The sequence below is a fragment of the Dermacentor albipictus genome, chromosome 6 (genome assembly GCF_038994185.2).
Source record: "Dermacentor albipictus isolate Rhodes 1998 colony chromosome 6, USDA_Dalb.pri_finalv2, whole genome shotgun sequence".
Lineage (NCBI taxonomy): Eukaryota > Metazoa > Arthropoda > Arachnida > Ixodida > Ixodidae > Dermacentor > Dermacentor albipictus.
The window spans coordinates 9,917,048-9,936,490 of NC_091826.1; the positions used below are offsets into that span (position 1 = coordinate 9,917,048).

The 19,443-nt window shown below is 45.9% G+C and overlaps 1 protein-coding gene across 2 annotated transcripts in view; it reads left to right on the forward strand.

Annotated features, from left to right (window-relative positions):
* The window catches only part of LOC139060767 (uncharacterized), a 338,288-nt gene extending 320,178 nt beyond the window's left edge, over nucleotides 1-18,110 (forward strand). For both annotated transcript variants that reach the window (XM_070539882.1, XM_070539881.1), the window contains exons 2-5: nucleotides 8,041-8,275; nucleotides 9,993-10,138; nucleotides 10,731-10,866; nucleotides 11,455-18,110. In XM_070539882.1, the coding sequence (XP_070395983.1) occupies nucleotides 8,041-8,275; nucleotides 9,993-10,138; nucleotides 10,731-10,866; nucleotides 11,455-11,695 (758 nt within the window). In that variant the 3' untranslated portion in view covers nucleotides 11,696-18,110. The remainder of the gene's footprint in view (nucleotides 1-8,040; nucleotides 8,276-9,992; nucleotides 10,139-10,730; nucleotides 10,867-11,454) is intronic.
* Nucleotides 18,111-19,443: the final 1,333 nt, after the last annotated feature.

Sequence of the window (19,443 nt, forward strand, 5' to 3'; positions counted from 1 at the left end):
TTGAAGCGAGGAACTCAAATTACAAAAAAACGCACACACATAACAATATCGATATTGAAGCGAGAAACTCAAATTACAAAAACACACACACAAAAAATCAAAACAAAATAAAGCAACATGTTCGAAGTTGCTGTGAACATGTTTGCGGATTATATGGCTGAATCTCAGCCTGGAAATATGACAGCGTCCTGCAATGTCACCGTTTCACGAGTCCAGTTTTTGTCCGGTTCCGGTAGTGGCATATTTTCGAAGGGCTCGTTACGAGCAGCCGCAGGACTTGTACACAGCATGATGTCATGGAATATGGGCTGAAGGTAAAGTTAGTAATGCTAATCCGATGCCTCGATGTTTACGCTGCAACTTCCGCGCTATTCCCTCGCACTTGAAGCTCATTTTACGTAAATATTTATTTAGACCAAATTTAGAATATACTTTCTTTTTCATCTGGGATTGCGCAATTAGCGCACCAAGAAAAACGCCTTTAAATCTTGTGAAATACGCGCCATTCTTCCAACAGTAATTTTTTAGCTATTCTCGTTACACATGTATTTCATCAGTGAAGGACGATTCAGGTTTTCCAGCGCTTCAGTCATGTCGCAAGTTCGTTACTACCTCTCTCGGAAGATTTGTTCGTTTTTCAACGAACTCTCAACTTTCAACGAACTTTCAAACGCTCATTTTTTCAACTGTTGAAAAAATGAGCTTTTGTCTGTGGGAATCACTTGGGGACCTGGAAGACCAACGACAACTCGTCGCCAGGGCCAAGAGGGCAGTCGAAGCCAGAAGGTTCCTGGACTAAGGAGCCTTCCCACCTTAGGGTGATACCCGTCCTCGCTCGGGACACTGTTTCGTACAATAAACGTTTCTTTCTCTCTCTCTCTCTCTGTGGGAATCAGCGGAACAATCTTCAACTATAGGTGAAAGTTCTGCGGCGCCGCACTAGAATCTGCCATGCGTATGTCTTACATCATATTCGATAAACAACGTGAAAATTACAATTTAAAAAGAAATGAAGAAGAATAGTGCGGTGTGTAATGTTACGCTTGAGTGCGACCTTAAAATACAGGGGGAAAAATAGGCGAGTCTCATGCTTACGTGCCAATCGGTGCTTGGCGAAGCTTGCGGTGGTGTTCGGGCAAATGAAGAACTAAGCGTCCCGCAGACACAACGCTAATGCCCCAAATGCTTGCAGGAAATTACGTAAATGAAGTGTTATTTTATTGAATGTAATTGTTAACGTTACAACATAAATTAAATATTTAACCATACCTAACGTGGTCCCGCAAGTGCAACGAGCTGACGCAAATCTTTAGATCTAGGCTAGGCCTCTATTTGAGCGCGAAAGAAACGCACATTAAATGCACACTTTTTCTTCGCGTTATACACTTCGTAAGGTATACTATTTGTAAACGCCGACGGGATCACAAAGTTATGTTATGGCCGCAAGAAATGCAGCCTCGCATGTTCTCAAGTCTGTTCGTTTTCTTCGTATTGTTTTTGACTCTCCACAACGGTGAGAAGTGGCGCACGCGTGATGTATACAGTAGGAGCTGCAACGAGATACGTTACAAGTTTCGATTCCTCTCGTGAACACGTGATTAATCACACCAAGAGATGTTGGCGTCGGGAGGGATGGCTGGCTCGCTCTTTATACCACGGCGCTTGCCCACTACGGATATGGCTTATGTTGCCCCTTTTTTGTGTACATCTCTGTTTCCGACTTTTTCTCTACTTGTATCCTCTGGTAATGTGTAGTAGATATCGACGGTAATGGGATGACAACGCTATATGACGAGGGATTGATCACAGTGGAACCGCGACGGCCTGACTACTCCGGCGTGACAACCACGGAGTGACCACAGCTGCATGACAATGAGTGTGTGCCTACGGCTGCGCGTTTACGAAGTCGTCACGACTGCATGGGAAGGAAGAATGACAACGATCATGAATGATGACGATCGAATGACAACAACCGAGTAAGTGTCGATGACAGATTAGCAACAGCGGAACGATGACGACACAACCTCAAAGGCCTGCATGCTGACCACAGTATGACGACGACAGAATGACGACGATAGTATGATGGCCACTGAGTGACGACGACAGACTATATCTGCTATTTTCGTCTGCACTATGCCCGAACGACGACGGTGACTGCTGGCGAAGAAAGTGCGTCTGCGTTGGAGATCGCGTCGGTGCTTGCGTAATCACCAGCGACCTCCAGCGGCCTCGCTGTTCACTATAACCGATGCTAGTATGCACTGTGCCTGGGACGGCAGTCACGCGAGACAGCAAGCAGTCAGTATCCAGCAGGCAGCAGCCAGCCGCAGTGGCGCATGACCGGTGGTCCAAGTTGTTCTGCAGTAGGTGAGACAGCAGCAGCGAGCACCCGAAAAAGTGGGCAGAAAAGCTGGATAAAGCATTGCTTTAAAGAAGGCCTTAGTGGCACGCGTGCGTGCTGTCAGTATCGTAAAGTTAGGTAACATGGAAGAAATAAAATTAAAAAAAATAATTATAACAAGAAAAACTACCCTTCCTGCAATGTCTGTAGAAGGCCAGCAACAAGGAAGAGCCATAACACAGAGTGCAATATACCTTTGCTCTGTGCTATAGGCGCACAGGTACATAATGAATCTAGAATTTAAAGGAATCTTTCTCGTAGACTGTCACTGTTTGATTTGCGCGAAAATATTGCTCATTTAGTCGCGAAAGAACGTGAGGCTCGGGGAACTGCACCATTCTTGCGCAGTCGAAATTACTCAAGACGAACGAGGTCGCATTTAATATATGCATACTACTAGTCTAGGCGATCGCGCTCTGTCTGGCAATGCTGCCTGTTTCGAGGCCAAAGCATGCTTAGGTACTGCCTGTTAACTGAATATTTTGTTTTCAGACTCGATATAGTTGAAGCGGTCTGCGCTGGACGCATGAAAGAAGACGAAGGAAGGTGCTAGGGGAGAAGTGAGGAGGAAGAAGTTGGAATAAAATGGCGGACGACACCCGTCTCACTTAGATGATGTCATTTCTGTTGCCGTTCTAGTTATGAACGCTACATTTTGGCGCAGCCGACAGTTTTCGAAGACCAGCGATGCGGGTGACGTTTTTCGTCGACCAGGCGTCATCAGAGTCTGTTGTGTTCACCCGATACCAAGTGCACGGTGAGCCAGCGACGGACCTTCCTCTTGAAGTTAGTTCTACCGCGCTGATCAACGTGGTACTGCAACAAGCTGCAATCAGCCGCCAAGCCCTCGTGCAAACAGGATCGGTGACAGTGAATCTACAACTGCAGACACTGAGCGAACTCGTTCTGGAATCCATACGACGTGGCACCCTCAAAGAGGAAACGCCTGCCGGGAAGGTGAGCCTAGACTTGAGTGTTATGGAACTGCAAAGGAACATTATACAACAGATCGAAATAATGAGAACTTTCGTCCAAGCGCTTAGTCGAGAGCAGTCAGCACGAAGTATTGTTGAACCAGATGTTTTTGAAGGAAAATCGCAAAATGCACACTACTGGCTGTGTTTTTTCGAGTACGCCTGTGACAAGAATCTGTGGCACTCCGACGACACAAAGATTTTGCATATGCGCCGCGATTTGGGCGGTATAGCCAGAAAATGGTATGACGTGCAACTCATGGATTATGGAACAACATGTTGGGAACTGTGGAAAAGCAACTTTTTAGGGGCTTTCGAAGGCAACGCAGTAGAAAGATGGGATGCGGCACTGCGGTTCAGTTATACAGGTGGCTCTCTGCTTGAGTACTGTCTTGAGAAGCGTCGCCTGTTGTATTCTGCAGAACCGAAGCTGTCGTCTTCTGCTGTTGTAGCTTTGATAACGCAAGGGTTGTGTATCGAGATCCGTAGTCATGTCCAGCTCAAAGGTCCAAGAACGTTTGATGACCTTCTGAACTTTCTACAGACCTCAGTGCCAAGAATTACATCGAGAAGACAGCCAGATGGTAGAACAGAGCAACTTGATTCCAATCTAGAGTCGTTGCCGTCAACTGAATGTGAACACAGCTTCATAAACAAATCTCTGGGAAGCGTAAATCATGACTGTGAGGATGGTGAAGAACCAATTACCGCAGTTCACGGCAACCTACTTCCACATAATCTGTCTACCGTGCATCACAAGCCCCAGAAAAAGAGCTTCAGTGAGACAGTATATTTGGTGTCGTCAAGCTTATTGTACGCCCCCATTAAGGTAGATGGCATTGAAGTGAAGGCTCTCGTTGACAGTGGAGCTTCGGTATCTATTATCAACAAGACTCGAGTGGATGCCAGTCGTCTGCACGCTGGTAGAACATTGCGTGTCCAAGCCTACGATGGGTCAGTGACCATGCATAGCGAATGGGTAACCCTGGCTATTGAATTTCAAGGAAATGCTATTACCAGTGACGTATTGGCCATTCCCAATGTCACCTACGATTTTCTTTTGTCCCGTCCAGACATGAAAAAACTTAAGATGAACCTCTATTGGGATGACAAGGTAATGGCCGAAGACACGATAAGAACAGAAGACCCTGGTGAAGAATCTAGTGTATCAAGGCTAATTTTTCACCACGAAGACATCAAGACTAAGTACCCAGAGCTTATATGCATAGGAAGCTACCCTCCAGCAATGAAATCCCATGTCGCTCCTTTCGAGCTCGCAGATAAAACAGTGGTTCGTAGAACCCCCTATAATATGTCCAGAGATAAAAAGGTATGGCTGAAAAAGGAGTTGCAAGAAATGTTAGACGCAGGTATCATCCGGCCTTCTGTATCCCCATTTGCTTCTCCTATCACTATTGCACCTAAAGAAGACGGGACATTCCGCCTCTGCACAGACTACCGGGCTCTCAATCGTCAAACTGAATTGATACCTTATCCAATGCCGAGAATCGACGACATCATTGACGAAACCGGTGGTTGCCATTGGTTTTCACGAATAGATCTCTGCAAGGGCTTTTGGCAGATTCCACTAAGTGAAGAAACGAAGAAGTACACCGCGTTCATAACCCCATTTGACTTGTTTGAGTACAACCGCCTACCATTTGGTTGGAAAAACTCCCCTGCGTGGTTTCAGAAGATTATGACGGACATTCTGAAACCTTACCTGGGCACATTTTGCAATGTGTACATCGACGACATCATCATCTACTCAAAGACAAAGGACGAACACCGTAGTCATCTTTCAAAAGTTCTTCATGCCCTCAGTCTTGCCCAACTCAAAGTCAACTTCAAGAAAAGTGCGTTCTTTCAAGATACCGTAGTATTTCTTGGCAGGGTGTTTGATGGACAGACTAAAAGCACCAAGCAAGAATCGGTAGAGAGAATCTCCAAGCTGGTAAAGCCTTATGATGTGCACTCCCTGCGCGTTTTTCTTGGCCTTGCAGGACACTTCCGGGCGTTTATCAAAGACTACGCACTGAGAACAAGGTGCCTCACACGTTTAACTCAGAAAGACGTGCCTTTTCATTGGGACGAGAAGTGCGAAGCTGTCTATCGTGAGCTTGTAAAACTAATATCGTCGGACCCCATCTTGCGAATACCGGATTTTTCCTTGCCTTTCGTGCTGAACACGGACGCATCACATTATGCTACCGGTGCAGTCCTATACCAGAAGCCATCCAAACAAGCTGATCAAACCAAACACTACGTCGTGGGGTACTACAGCTATACCCTGAAACCCGCCGAAATCAATTACTGTACCACAGAACAGGAAGCTCTGGCCGTCTTAAAAGCTGTGCAGTACTTTCGTACTTACCTGGAAGGTGCCAAATTCATACTTTTCACGGACCATCAAGCATTGACTCAACTTCTGAGCATGGCCCAGCCAAGAGGCCGCATTGCTAGATGGGTGAACTATCTGCAACAATTTGATTTCGTAATTTCGCACCGTCCTGGCCCACTCCTCACTGACGCTGACGCATTATCAAGATTACTTGTACAGGAATCAAGCAATAATCCAGATACAATCAATCATATTAAGCTATGGGAAGGTACAGAAGAGCTCCAGTTTATCAATGGAAGGTATCACGTACCACCAACTATGATTCCAAGGATTCTTCATCTATACCACGACACCCCTGAATCGGGTGGACATGATGGCTTCTGGCGCACTTATAAGAAATTGCTCATGAGATTCACATGGCCGGGCATGAAAAACGACATCAGCCATTACATCCGCACATGCCACCTCTGCCAGGTGAACAAAGTTAAATTCAAGCAATCGACAGACGTTATGACAAACCCTGAATATTCAAGCATCCCATTCGAAGTAATTCATTTGGACTTCGGGGAGCTCAAAAAGAAGGGGGAAGGAGTCAAGCGAACGCAAGCTTTCTTGCTCTCCATAGATGAGTGCACACGGACGATTGCGGCTAAAGCTGGCAAAGAAGACGCAAACAGCGTAATAGACCTCCTCAAAGCTGAGTGTTTTAAACACACAAAGACGCTCGTCTGCGACAACGGGCCGGCTTTTCGGAGTGCCAAATTATCAAAGTGGGCCCAGGAGCACGGCATCATGATAAAGTATTCTTCTCCATACCACCCGGCAGCAAACGGCCTAGCGGAACGTGCCATACGAGACATCAAACAGTATCTGAAGATGTATCCAGACTTTGCCGGTGGCTGGAAGTGCTGTCTCGAGGCCGCTGTGAAGCATCACAACAGATCATACACCACGAGTTTAGGCTGCAGCCCTCATTTTGTAACTTCAGGTACAGCGCCCATACTTCCTGCAGATCGTGAGCTAGGTCTCCTAGAGAACCTCGAACTTGCGGAAGTAAGGAAAACTGTCAAAGAACAGGAGATCTACAGGCGCCGCATGAAGCGAAACTTTGATAAAAGGCACAGTAGCGAGATACCGGACATACAGCCTGGAGACTATGTCCTTGTAAGGAAAGGAGCTGTGCCCTCAAATTCGAAATATTGCGGACCATTTCAAGTTAAGACTGCATGCCAGCATGGAATATTGAAGAATGTCTGGTACGCCGGAGCCTCGGGCCAAACGGAGTGCGCCGCTATTGGAAACGTATTCAAGTATTACCCCAGGAGGTGTAATTAAAAGAAATCCGGAAGAGTGAAGCGGTCTGCGCTGGACGCATGAAAGAAGACGAAGGAAGGTGCTAGGGGAGAAGTGAGGAGGAAGAAGTTGGAATAAAATGGCGGACGACACCCGTCTCACTTAGATGATGTCATTTCTGTTGCCGTTCTAGTTAGGAACGCTACAATAGTTAACACCGGTTAGTTATAAAAGGAGACCTGTTAGGTAATGGATTTGGCACCTTATTTTCGCAGTTCTATAGCGCCGATCATTTACCACGTTTACGAGATTTTCTACCTTACGAGAGCTTCAGCGTCATTGCAAGTGACACTGGCGATTGGAAATCTTGAGCATCCCTTGAGTCTGGCAGGATACTTGCTTTTACTGGGACTGTACGTTATTGATTAAGGGAAAATGAGACATTCACTCAATCGTAGCAATTGCTACAAAGGAAACCATTCGGGTTCCTTTGAAAGAAAGGCCTCACAGTTGAAGAAAGTTGAACTTGAAGTTATGCGGGTTTCCGCAGCACTATTACGTTAAACACTTGCCTTTGCTTCGAATTGTCGATAAATTCGACTTCTTTTGATATTTACTGCAGTACCTCCGAAATCTTGTCCCTCTTGAGAGTGGACACTTGCGGCTGCAGTCGCTCCTTGTGCCCTCGGCTATACGCGCCACGGTAGCCCAGTCGGTGTACGTCCTCGCGATGTTGAGCTCGGCATCGCGGCTTTTACCCGGACGAGTTGGCCACATCTCGATGGGGGCGAAATGTAAAGCCGCTCGCGTACTTATAGTTAGGTGCGCGTTGAAAACCGCAGGGGCTCGAAATTAATACGGAGCCTCCTAACACGGCGTGCCGCGTATAAGATGTGGGTTTTGGCGCGTAAAACACCAGAATTTAGTATTTAATTTTGGAAACTCGGGACGGGGTCATGACTTCTTTGCGGCATGTTCCCAACAATCTTCGATTATCCCTCTGCTTTATGATACCCTCAACGTTGGTGCAGGCGTCGTCCTTCTTTGGTGCTGCCCATGGCATGGCGGTGTCTGCTGGGCCGCTTCCACGGTGCGTACGTCAGGAGCGGGCCACATCAGCAGCGCCGATGACGCAGCTGCAACCAGAAGTTCCGACTGGTGCCAGAACGACGAGGTGTCGGAGTGCGTCGGCAGGCTGGACTTGCTGTCCCAGAACAAGAGCATCGCCTTCGCATCCTCCGAGGCCGAGCTGAAACGCATCTGCTCGTAAGTGCACTGCGAGTGAGGCTTTAAATTTATTCTACGATCCTATTCTACCCAAGAAATAAATAACCGATTTATTTAATGATTGATTGATTGATTAAAATGCTCCAAAGGGCTGAGAAAAGGCTAGAGCTGCCAGTTATAATCTACAACTTGCGAACAGGTTCAGCCAAAAAGGCTTTGTGTGTCTGAAAACGGTGCATAGGAACAATCGGTGAGCTAGTTGGTTGGCCACTGTAGTTGTAAAGGCAGCGCGCTCGTGGAAACCTGCGCGAAGAGCGAAAGTGACTAGCTAGCTGCTGCACCGGGTCTTGCAACGAGAAACCAGCACAAGAGGCGATCGAGTGAGCCAGAATGACTGCCAAAATGTCAATGTTCTGATACCATATGACTACCATCCGCGTCATGACGTCATGACACGAAACCTCCTAAGAAACGAAAACGAAAACGGCTGTACAAATTCTATTGCATTAAGTTATTTGGGGCAGTCTCAGGCTTGGGAGTATTTTTCCACGATTTCGACGTCAAGGACCTTTATTTAACGCAAAAAAATGAAAAGTAGAAAATATCATGTCGGCACTCTTTTAAAGTCTTTAAACTCTTTGACGTCCCCCTTCGATTCCTTCCTGCCATTGCACCTGTGGACGCGTTCAAGAAAGCACTTCTTCAATATAAGCTGAAATAGCGGGACTAAAATAAGAACACGAAGAACACATCTCCATTGAAGAACGAATACATTTTTCTTTGTGCCCTTGTTTCAGTCGCCCTATTTCAAATTATATTAAAAAGGAACCTTCTAGACCTCAGCAAAGCATTAAATGCCCGTATTGGAGCAATAAACATTCAGTTGAAATTGAGTTCTTGTGTTTGTTTTTGTGTTCATATATATATCAACAAGTACACTGCCTCTACAACAACGTTGTATAAATGGAGGGCTGGTTGTGTAGTGGTGAGCGTTTTAGTGTGATGCTTCGTGTCGATACAACGTGGCATTCAAGATAAGTGAAACAAAAGTAATCAATCTTGTAAGTGTTTGTGGGAATGACCTGACATAGTAGCAAAATCTGCGCAAGAACAACAAAACTTCCTCACGCAATGGCATTAACGCTGCCACCCTCTGGCTTTGAGTTACAACGGAATGTTAGTTTTTTAAAGGCAGCATTTCTCCGCTTATAAGTGTTTCATAACGATGACCTGTTGAGAGAGTACGTCCTTCATGGCATCGGTTACAAGTATCATGAGCTAGTTTAACGTCATGACACTTTCTTTCCAGGTGGAGCCGTGAGAAAAGAAAGCTGCATTTGTCCACACATTGAGATTTCATCTCGGATCCGTGGCATGAGAGCCATGATGCAATCATCTTTGTAGTTGTGGCATCGTCGTCTTTGCTGATGCGGTCATAGGGATGTTTTTGTTGCAACGTTTGGACGCACGATCACCAGTGGAAGCGTGAAAGGCAGCAATATGGCCCATCCGGCCAGTTGGTATTGCGTCATTTTTGGTGCAGTGCAGATGGCGGCGCAGACTCGTTGCACAACGCCAATACAAGTGCTGCGTAGAGAGCTCTGTGTCAGCGTCTCGTCTCAGTCCTATTTCTGTAAGAAGAATGGGGGAATAGGATAATCTCCGCTCGCTCAAGGGACCCCCAATGAGCGATACATTGTTTCCCAGCAGTGCATTCATTTATCTCTTGTCGTAAATTGTTTCGCGCTTGGTGCAGCCACCTGACCGGCGCCATGGACTGCGTGAATGCTTTCACGCGGCGCTGCTACAACGAGAAGCAGCAGGAGGTCTACGAGCGACTGACCAGCGGCGCAGCTCAGCTCATCGAAGACTTCTGCCTGGAAGGATCTCGATTCAGGATCAGTGAGTGGTAGACGTGTATACTGAACACGGTTCGCGGCATCGCAGCATCTCTGCAATGTATAATCTATTATGTTACGGCTGTCCGTGTTGTTCGTCGCGTTTGCAAAATGTCGCTTACTTGACATAAAAGGTTCCGTACTTCTGAGACAAACTTGCATAGCAATGCTATTCGCAGGTCCGATTAAGACATCTATCTTTTGCAGTAATCGTTGTTTGTAAATAAGCGGGGCCTTCCGCATTTTCGCCATTGCTTCACTCTTTCCAGTCTTTCATTCCAGCAGATTACTCCTATATAGCAACGAGTTTGGGAATCCGGCACCCGCTAGACCTCACTTTATATGCAGCTTTAGTAATTGATGCTCAATTGCTCTCTGGAATGTGCTTCCAAAATGAGCCAACTACTGTTACATTTGTTTATGTTTTTGACCGATACTGTGATGTAAGAGCTGTTACTGGCAGCAAAGACGGTTCTCAAAGTACTTATACCGGGAATAGTGGCTTTGTGATTCAATTTTCTCTTTGACTTCGCTGCGAAGTTCAGATTTTTTTTAGAGTGAAAGAATGTTTTAGCTGTCTTTATGTGCATGTGCAGCATACCTGAAGCACTCCAAGTGCTACAAAGAGCTGCAAGACGACTACAACAAGTGCGCCTCCATCTACGTGGTTCAGCGGGCTGAGCTCCAAGAAAAGACGCTCAGTGCTCAGGACAAGATACGCCATTCGTGTTGGTAGGTTAAGACCGAAACAGAACATGTCTTTGGTCCTGCTTAGCTTTTTACGGAAGGAGCGTTGTTCCACGAAGAGCATGCAGTGAGAGTATAGTGATCTAGCGTGGGTTAATTTCAGCAGTTCTTTGCAGCACCGCTATCGAAAATAGGTTTCCACGCGTTAATTAAAAGAAAAAGAAAAGACCCCGATGCAAGCAATGATATTAAAAGCCAATCTCGTTGCAAGAATGTCGCCTTAGCTCATCCTTTTAGTAGTTTTGCATAGTCTTCACATATTACTTCACCCAGAATTATAATTTGTACAGCCATAATACATCTTTATTAAGTGTGAGCTATGGGCAGTTAAGTGGCAGAAAGGGCCAGATATTAAAAAAAATTGAGTTAAGAAAGCAACAACAACAAAAAAAACTGGAAAAAAGGAACAACGAATTTACAAAACACTGTTAAAGTAAATCGATAACAAAATAACAAAATCAACTGTCTTCTGTTCACAGACTGTGCAGTCAGGTAATGTTGTTTTAAAGATTGAATGTTTCCATCACGAAAGAAAACATATATATTTTGTATGTTCTTTTTTTCTATTCGCAGCCAAATGGATGGCTACAAACAGTGCGCTAAGACGGCTGTGCTCCTGCGCTGCGACGTAGAAGCAGCAGAACTCGCCGAAGACATCATCGTCAAAGCCAGTGGCTACCTCGTGTCTACGCACTGCTCCAGATACCGCATAGGCGAGCCCAGCTGCAGCGGCTGCTCCACGTGGGTCGGCATCGCGCTGCCGGCGATTCTAGCATTGACGGCCTGGCTGCACCTCTTCTCAAGAACGCCGTAGCAGTCTGGCAGCCCGGAAAGACAAATCATGTTTACTGCTCCTGCCGTGTTTCGGTAGGGAAGCGTTCAAAATATTGAAGAGTGACGTGACACCCCGAGAGCAATCCTGGCATGATCGCTCGAGCTGTACAATGACGGTGCTCGGTGTCCGGCGGCTCGTTTTTTCATTCAAGGACTGTATATTTTATTTATTGTCTCGTTATAGTTGCCCGCTAGAATCGAAGCTGGGGTTACATAGAACAGCGGTGGCAGGCCAGGGACTTGGTTCACCCGATGCTCTGTGGCTCTCTGAAAGCGCGAGAAGCCACACGAAGTGTCAAGGTTTGTGAGCGCCGCATTGTTCTTGTGTGTGACGATGCATTCGGATGCGCCACGCTTTTCGAGGCCTTGAAACTGCCCCTGTTAGTGCTGGAAACCTTTAGACTACTTTTGTTTCGGGTATCTCAGTCCTGCCAAGTTTGATGAGCTAACACAGTGACCGAAGTTGTGGGCCACAAAAGGAACCTCCATCTAAGGCATCATTCTTTATGAAGATGTCTGGTTCCTGAGCTGTGTTACAGGCTTGCAAAATTACAGTCACTGATATGAATAGAAACCAGGTTCTGACAATTGTGGGCACTCATTCAATGGGCAGTAGTAAGTAAATGAAGGTTGCACTCCGCGCAATGGAACCAAAATGACTATGCTCTTCTAGCAGCTTTCTCGCTTTTTCTATTATGAAGACCATTAGTTCTGCGAGCGAGACAAAATAAAAACGCCAGCTTCTGGGGTCTGCAGTATACCAAGCACACTCGCATGACGGCATAGACTTCCCGACCAGCCGCACCCAAATGTTCCTAATCCGGCGCAAAACGATAAGTGGTATACACGGCCACGGCCCCAACTAAGAGACTCCCCGAACTGAACCTGTAACGACTTCCGATTCCAACCACCCTGGTATTTACTGCTCTTCCTTGAAGCACAGAATATTAAATCGTTTGTTTGTGCTGCTATGCCAGAATACACCTGGAAAGAACGTGAGGTATGCCAGTTTTGTGGCATTGGGTTGCCCATCCAATAAACAGCAAGAAAAATTAATCATTAAGTCTGTACGAGCAAGAACAAAACAACAAACTGAGCGATCCGTTGGGAACTATCTCATCGTGAAACCATTCCGCTGGCGTTCAAAAGCATACATTCGAAGGCTATGTCACGTTCTGATTAGCAGGAAAACTCAAGGCCGAATAGCGCGTTAGGACGTTGCTGAAGAATCGCAAAGAAATGCCGTGTTCTAGCTCAACCAAGGGCTATAATTCGAAGGAGTGCCGAGATTTTTGCCAGAGTAGGCTGGCTAGAACCATAGAAAAGTAAGAGCTGCTGTTCTTCAGTTCTTTGCAAGCTCCTTGGGGTTAAGACACCCACTTTTTCTCAAGATGTTGCCATTTTGTACAGTGCCATCAGTGCTCGGTAGAAGGCTGCCACTGGTACTCAGCCGCTAGTGCCCGTAGAGCTGCCTGTGGGATTGTCAGTCCTGTGTGTCGCGTGTCGCGATAGCAGAAATGGTGCGCCTGCGGGCACACCGACGAGTGCCAGACGAAAGACACAACTTGTATGCGCGAAACATCCGGAGAAGTGCTCGGTTCCGGCAGCGAAGTGTTCGCAGCCAATACGCTCGGTATGCTTGGGACGTCAACATCAGCATTGCGGTGCTTGTCGAATCTGCTTCAAGCGCGTACATCGGGATGTCGCGCGTTGTGCCTATTCGAAACAACAAATGCACTTTCTCGGCTGCGTCCCTTGCGAAACGCGGGAGAAATCACGACGGTGCATTTCCGATGTTTCCCGGAAGAACCATGCAGTGTCCTTTTTTGACTCTTGCCTTTTGTTGGTTGAGTGCTTATGTTAAACTATAGTTCAGACTGTTAGAATTTGTTTTCCTTTTAGACCCTTTAATATCGCTGTGCTTCGAGAATCATATTTTTGTTTCAGAGCTATGAAACAGTCTTGTCGTTCAGACAGAGTTGAATGTTTGGATTTAGCTATACAATAGTTAAAATAGGAGCAAGCTTTTATTTATTTGACATTGTGATTTGATAAAACACATTCACAGAACATTTTATCTTTTGTGGAAACTTGTTGTGGAGAGTAAATTTAGACGTCTAGTTAAACGCACTTCAATGGATAGAGCATGAAAGCTGTGCTGAGACTATCCTGCCTCTGCTAAGTTTTTGTATCATGTTGCTAAGCGAAATACAGCTCAGGCCATTGTTTTCATACACTTATGGTTGAAAATATTTTACGTTACGCTACGGCCAAATCTTTCTTTCGCCACGACAATACCTCCCCTCCGTGCTTTCATCCCATCATCGAGCCGGACCAGTGCGATCACAAGGAAAAAATTAAGGAAACAGTACACGCGTGTAAAACGTTAAGGCGAAAGCATGATTGCACACTTCCCACATTTTTGTCGCGATTAAGACACGTTTATCGTGCCGCCAACATAGGCACCTAAGTTGCCTTGATACGCATTTTATTCAAACCTAACAGAAAAAAAAATGAGTGCGATGCCTTTCGATAAATACATTCTCAAAGACATTTTCGGAAGTGACCTGATATGATCGGAAATATAAAAAGATGAAGTGCCAACAGTGACAGCACGCTAAGAACGACCAAAGACAGGACATAACGCCTTGTCCTGTATTTGTTCCTTCTTAGTGTGCTGTCACTGCTGGTGCTTCATATTTTGAAAGCTATGCACCAACTAGCCCCACAACATGTTTTACCATTTTACGGAAATATAAGGAGCGCAGCCTTAACTTTCCACATTCGCCATTACCTCATCGGCTTTTCCTGCTTGGACGGCACCGCTGGTTTCTTTCTTTCTTCTTACGGATTTATGATTTTTATAATTTTGTGCGAACGTGCAGAGTCGTTAGGGTAGTTCCTCCTGGTCATTAAGTGACGCATCATTACCCTGAAACAATTTTGATAATTTTGTACAAGCGTACTGAGTATATACGGTAGGTCCTTCTGATCATTAAGTGACGCATTTAAATGGTCCGCGTAAAGCGTGTAATTTATTATACGGTTTTAAAAACCCGCCTCGCAACTCATCGCAGCGGCACCGCGCCCCCGAGTTTTCAGCTGCCTCATCCCAATCGATTCGTTTGGTCAACTGATCTCAGTTGAGCGAGCTATACGATTGGCTAACCAGGTGGACGGTCATCGATAATTTTTCCAAATTTATGAACAAATGTTGGTAATAGTTGGAATATAGGTTAAGTTGTTTTTATAGAAAGTAGGGAACAGAAAAAGAATACACATCGGCAATTTAGCACTACACTCAAGCACTTCCGGCATACAGCAAGTGTCGTCTGCTTGTGTTGCAGTGTCGTTCGCTATGTTGACTCGAGCTGCGCGTTCGGTGTTGTTCTCGAGCTTTGTTTTCGCTAGCACCATAGATCATCTTTGTTACGTAGTGGTCTGCAAAACTAGCGGTCGGCGGCATGTCAATCTTCGACATCGTGTCCCTCTGCAAGGCAACATGCGAGCGGCTGCAGCTCATCGCGCTGTCGCATTTACGCGTTGGCGACCGTCAGTTCTCGCACAGGCATTACTACCACAATAGAGAGTCTTAGCTTGTCCGGTATTCGGGTAAACGCAAGCGCAATAGGACGGCGTTTTACAGGATGAGTGGAGGCGCAAACGTGAACGGCGTGTATACGGTGCATTCACCTGGTGGCAGAGAATTCAACCAAACAAAGAGCTCATATACAGCAGTAACCAAGTGTATTCTACTTTGCTGCTGGTGCAAATTTTCGACAGGAGCGTGATCGTGAACACGTTGCCTTTTAAGATGATTAAAATATTTTACACTTGGCTACCGCAATATTAGCTCTGTCTGCGCCACCAAGTGGCCGGAGCGTGCAGGCCGATCAGGCCGCCCACGTACGCCTACACTGAAGATCCTTCATCACAGCAGCAGTAGCATGGAGGAGCGCTAGTTTACGCCTCCTCCGATCGGTCAAAACGCCCAGCTCGCATGTGGTTACCGGAGTACCGTACACGCTTGGCGCTGCGACCGGACGCTTGCAACGCACGCTGCTTGCACAGCTCTCGCGGGGTATCCAGGCGGCTAGCGGAGAACTTGGAGATGCTTCGCGCGCTGGCTCCAAGGCAGCCGGAAGTGGATGACACAACGTCACAACATGAAGCGGAGCCAGTGAAGGCGGAGCTTAGCCCCGATCGCTCGGCGAACGAGTTGAGGAGAAAAAGCATGGCTAGGGAGGAAGGTAACTTGTTATCGTCCGTAGCTTTATTAATATGAGGCTCCTCACTTAAATTGTGACGCGAATGTTTTACTGTAGCTGTACCCTATGCGTTTACAAAATTTGTGCCAACCGTTTCAGGGACCTTTTAATTAGCGGCTTGGTCCATCATCTGCAAATGTCAGCTTGGGATTATGATAATTCGGCCGTGTAGATTTACATGGAAAATATTACCCTGGCTCTTCTGTCTACCATACCCTGCCTTTTCAATAACCGCCAGCTAGGTTAACGAGACACGTAGAGGTCATAGCTGGAGAAGAAGCTAGTCCGAAGGGGCACAAGGGTCATAAATGAAACTACAGAATGAAGCGCAGACTACCAACTTGATCGATCGGGTCGTCAAGCTAATATACCGGCTGATTTTTTTCAGTGTAAAGAGTACTTCCTAAGTATTTCCTGTGGCTGGCATCCCAATTCTGTTACGCCAGCTAGATTACGTGAAGTAGTAGACATCCGCGGCAAATCTTAATGTGACGATAGCTAAGCAACAATTTTTATCTATTTACCTTTGCGACTATTGCTCTTAGAGGACCTATTGCAACTGCGTAATTGAGGCCGAGAAGTTATGCAGTCGTACTCATTTAAAAGAAATACTGTGACATATGTCGAGAAAGTGGCGCACAGCTAGACTCCATAGAGAACTGAATCCATCTACCAGTTAACACTTCTCTGCAGTGTGTGGAAGTCCAGTGCTGAGAAGGAAGAGTTAAATACAATATTAATCCTTTTAACCACCGAACATTCAAGCGCGTTTCTCGAAACTGGGCCCGCATTTACAAAACGTTCTTACGCTGAAACTTCGTAAGAGCAGGTGAACCAATCCTGATGCCAGGCACATCATTAGCGAGGGTGGCCGGTGAATGGCAGCAGCTATTACGAAGAAAAATCTCTTTGTGAATACGGCCGCTGGTCTTAATTGAATCTTGAGCCTCACAGCAGCTAAAATGCCCCAGGGCTTAAATTCACAAAAGCTTCTCTTTGCAAGAAAGCTTTGTGTTGGAGTGCGCAACAACAGTGCTTCTTCACTTTGCCTAAGGAGGATCCCGCATGGCGAATCTGTGTTGTCTGAGGCCGGCGTTTCATTAAATTGTATCATCATATTTCCTTTCCAGTGACACCAAAGGGTTCAAATGCTGCTGGTCTGTTAATTTGGGGCCCTACAGAGTGCTTACGGACATCGTTGGGCACCACATTTTCAGAGAGAAATTTCCAATACCTCCGACTTTGTAAGACAATTCGTTCTCCTGGTTTTAATTATCCTCTGCTCGAATCCATAATTTCGCCGAGAGAAAGACTTACAAATTCTAAAGTATCTGTAACGCGATTAGAAGAAATACTAACACGTCTCGAGTTGAACGAGGCAGGCCTTACAGTGGCCAAATTGATTATGGCCCACAAGTGCCAAGTTTTCTCAAGCTAAGCCCAAGTGAAAGACCACGGCGTCTCCGTACATTGTCCAAGATCTTGTTAAGAATCCGGACTGCTTACGTTTAGAAACATAATGGATTTTTACATTACAGCTGCACAGAAGTCCGGGAGTTGAGTGAAATTGTTATGTGAGAGAAAGGGGAAAGCTTTAAAATCACGAAAATGCTTTAAGATTCACGAAACCTTGATTTGATTTATTGGGGTTTAACGAAACACTCGAGATATGAACGCCCTCGGAATAATTTTGACCGCCCAGGATGCTTTAACAAGCCCTAATTAATGCACCGAGGGCGAGCGTTCTTGCATTCTGTCCCGACCAGTACGTATGTGGCCGCCACAGTCGGAATCGAGCCCGCGAACTCGGGCTCAGCAGTGCACCACAATACAAACTTGGGCTACTGCGGCGGGTTCCGTCAGAATCAGAATTACTACACAGAGTGTCCCAACTGACTTTAACCTGAGTTTAAAAGTGTGCAAGTGCCACATAGCTGGGCAGAACCACGGTAATGTTGTTTGCCGCAGCTTGGAGATACTTAAATTATATTTTTTCATTCCGCCTAATCAGAGAATCAGCCTTAATTTATTAATCAACTTCTCAAATATTATAATCAGATGAAAAGTGTAATCGAGAAAATAGCGGCGCAACGTGAAAAACTCCAAATACAGCTTTCTGTTGCTCAATACCTGCTACATAAAAGTGCTTTTCCGAGCGTGAAAGCAGCCCGCGAATGCACGCAAAGTGCCTCGAGCGGCCAGTCTAGCGGCAATTTTGCGCATATTCGCGGGCTTCTTTCACGCTCGGAAAAACGTTTTTATGTAGCAGGTATTGAGCAACAGAAAGCTGTATCTGGAGTTTTTTATGTCGCTCTACAATTTTGTCATTGAAATTTTGTATATATGAAGTATATGAAGTATGTAATGCATATTAATTTATTACATGTTGCAATATATCGGAGTAGGCACCGAAGTCAGAGACTGAATTGGGACATTGTGTACATAACATACACGAAAAAAAAACGGAAAAACTTGTTCCAATGACAGTAAAAAAAGACAATTAAAAATAAAGATACCCATTGTAAGAACATTTTAGAACACGATTTGAAACAAATATAGAACAAGCTTAATCAGTAGTATATATAGAATATGAACAAATTGAATATAAAAGCGGCATGCTTTAACAATTTCGCACGTAATTAATAAACGCTATATTATAAACTAAAAGACTTACCAATAACAATGTGAAGGCTTACATTATGTAGTGCGTACAAATTATTTTTTTTTTCATTTAGAACTAGATTGGTTTAAAAGGAACTTCCTTAATTCTGCAATGAATACAAGAAAGAAACTGCATTCACATATTGATGTCTAAAAAAGAAAATTCCGACAAGCCTCGTTTCAGAGAAAAGAACACGATCAACGAAACAAACAAAAGGAGTCGACACGCGAATGTACAACGGACTCGGCCGAGGTAAGACGACCGTATTCGCTCGTAGTGGGCGGAAGCGATAACCGCGGCTTTCCTCTTTTCGTCTCTGCGTGTGCCCGAGGTTTCAATTTGCGGGTGAGGGTATTAGTGTGCCAAAGGACCACTTTCTCGTTCCTGAGGCCCACGCTTCAGCCACAGTCGTCTACAGCGTCGAGGCCGCACAATTGATGCGAATAATGATTGAGGCCGCACAATTGATGCGAATGGCGACGCCGCCGCTGTTGCGGTGCGGACGGCCTCTTCCGCACACGAGCGGCGAAGGGAGCCGAGGCTCGCTCTTTCGCGACGCGTGCACCCCCGTCCGCCTCGGCCCCCCTTGTGTCGCACACGCCCCCTTCTTTTAAGCCATCGCTGCAGAAGACGATGACAACGCTGCTGCATCTTCTCCTTTTTTTTTTTGATAACAGACCTGCGCGAACGGCTGTAGCCTAAATTGGTGATCGTTGCGCTGCACATGAGCTTGTTCTGCGAAGGTGTGGGATGATCGTGACCTGGCTATGATAGTGTGTGTCTGTACAGGCCCACACC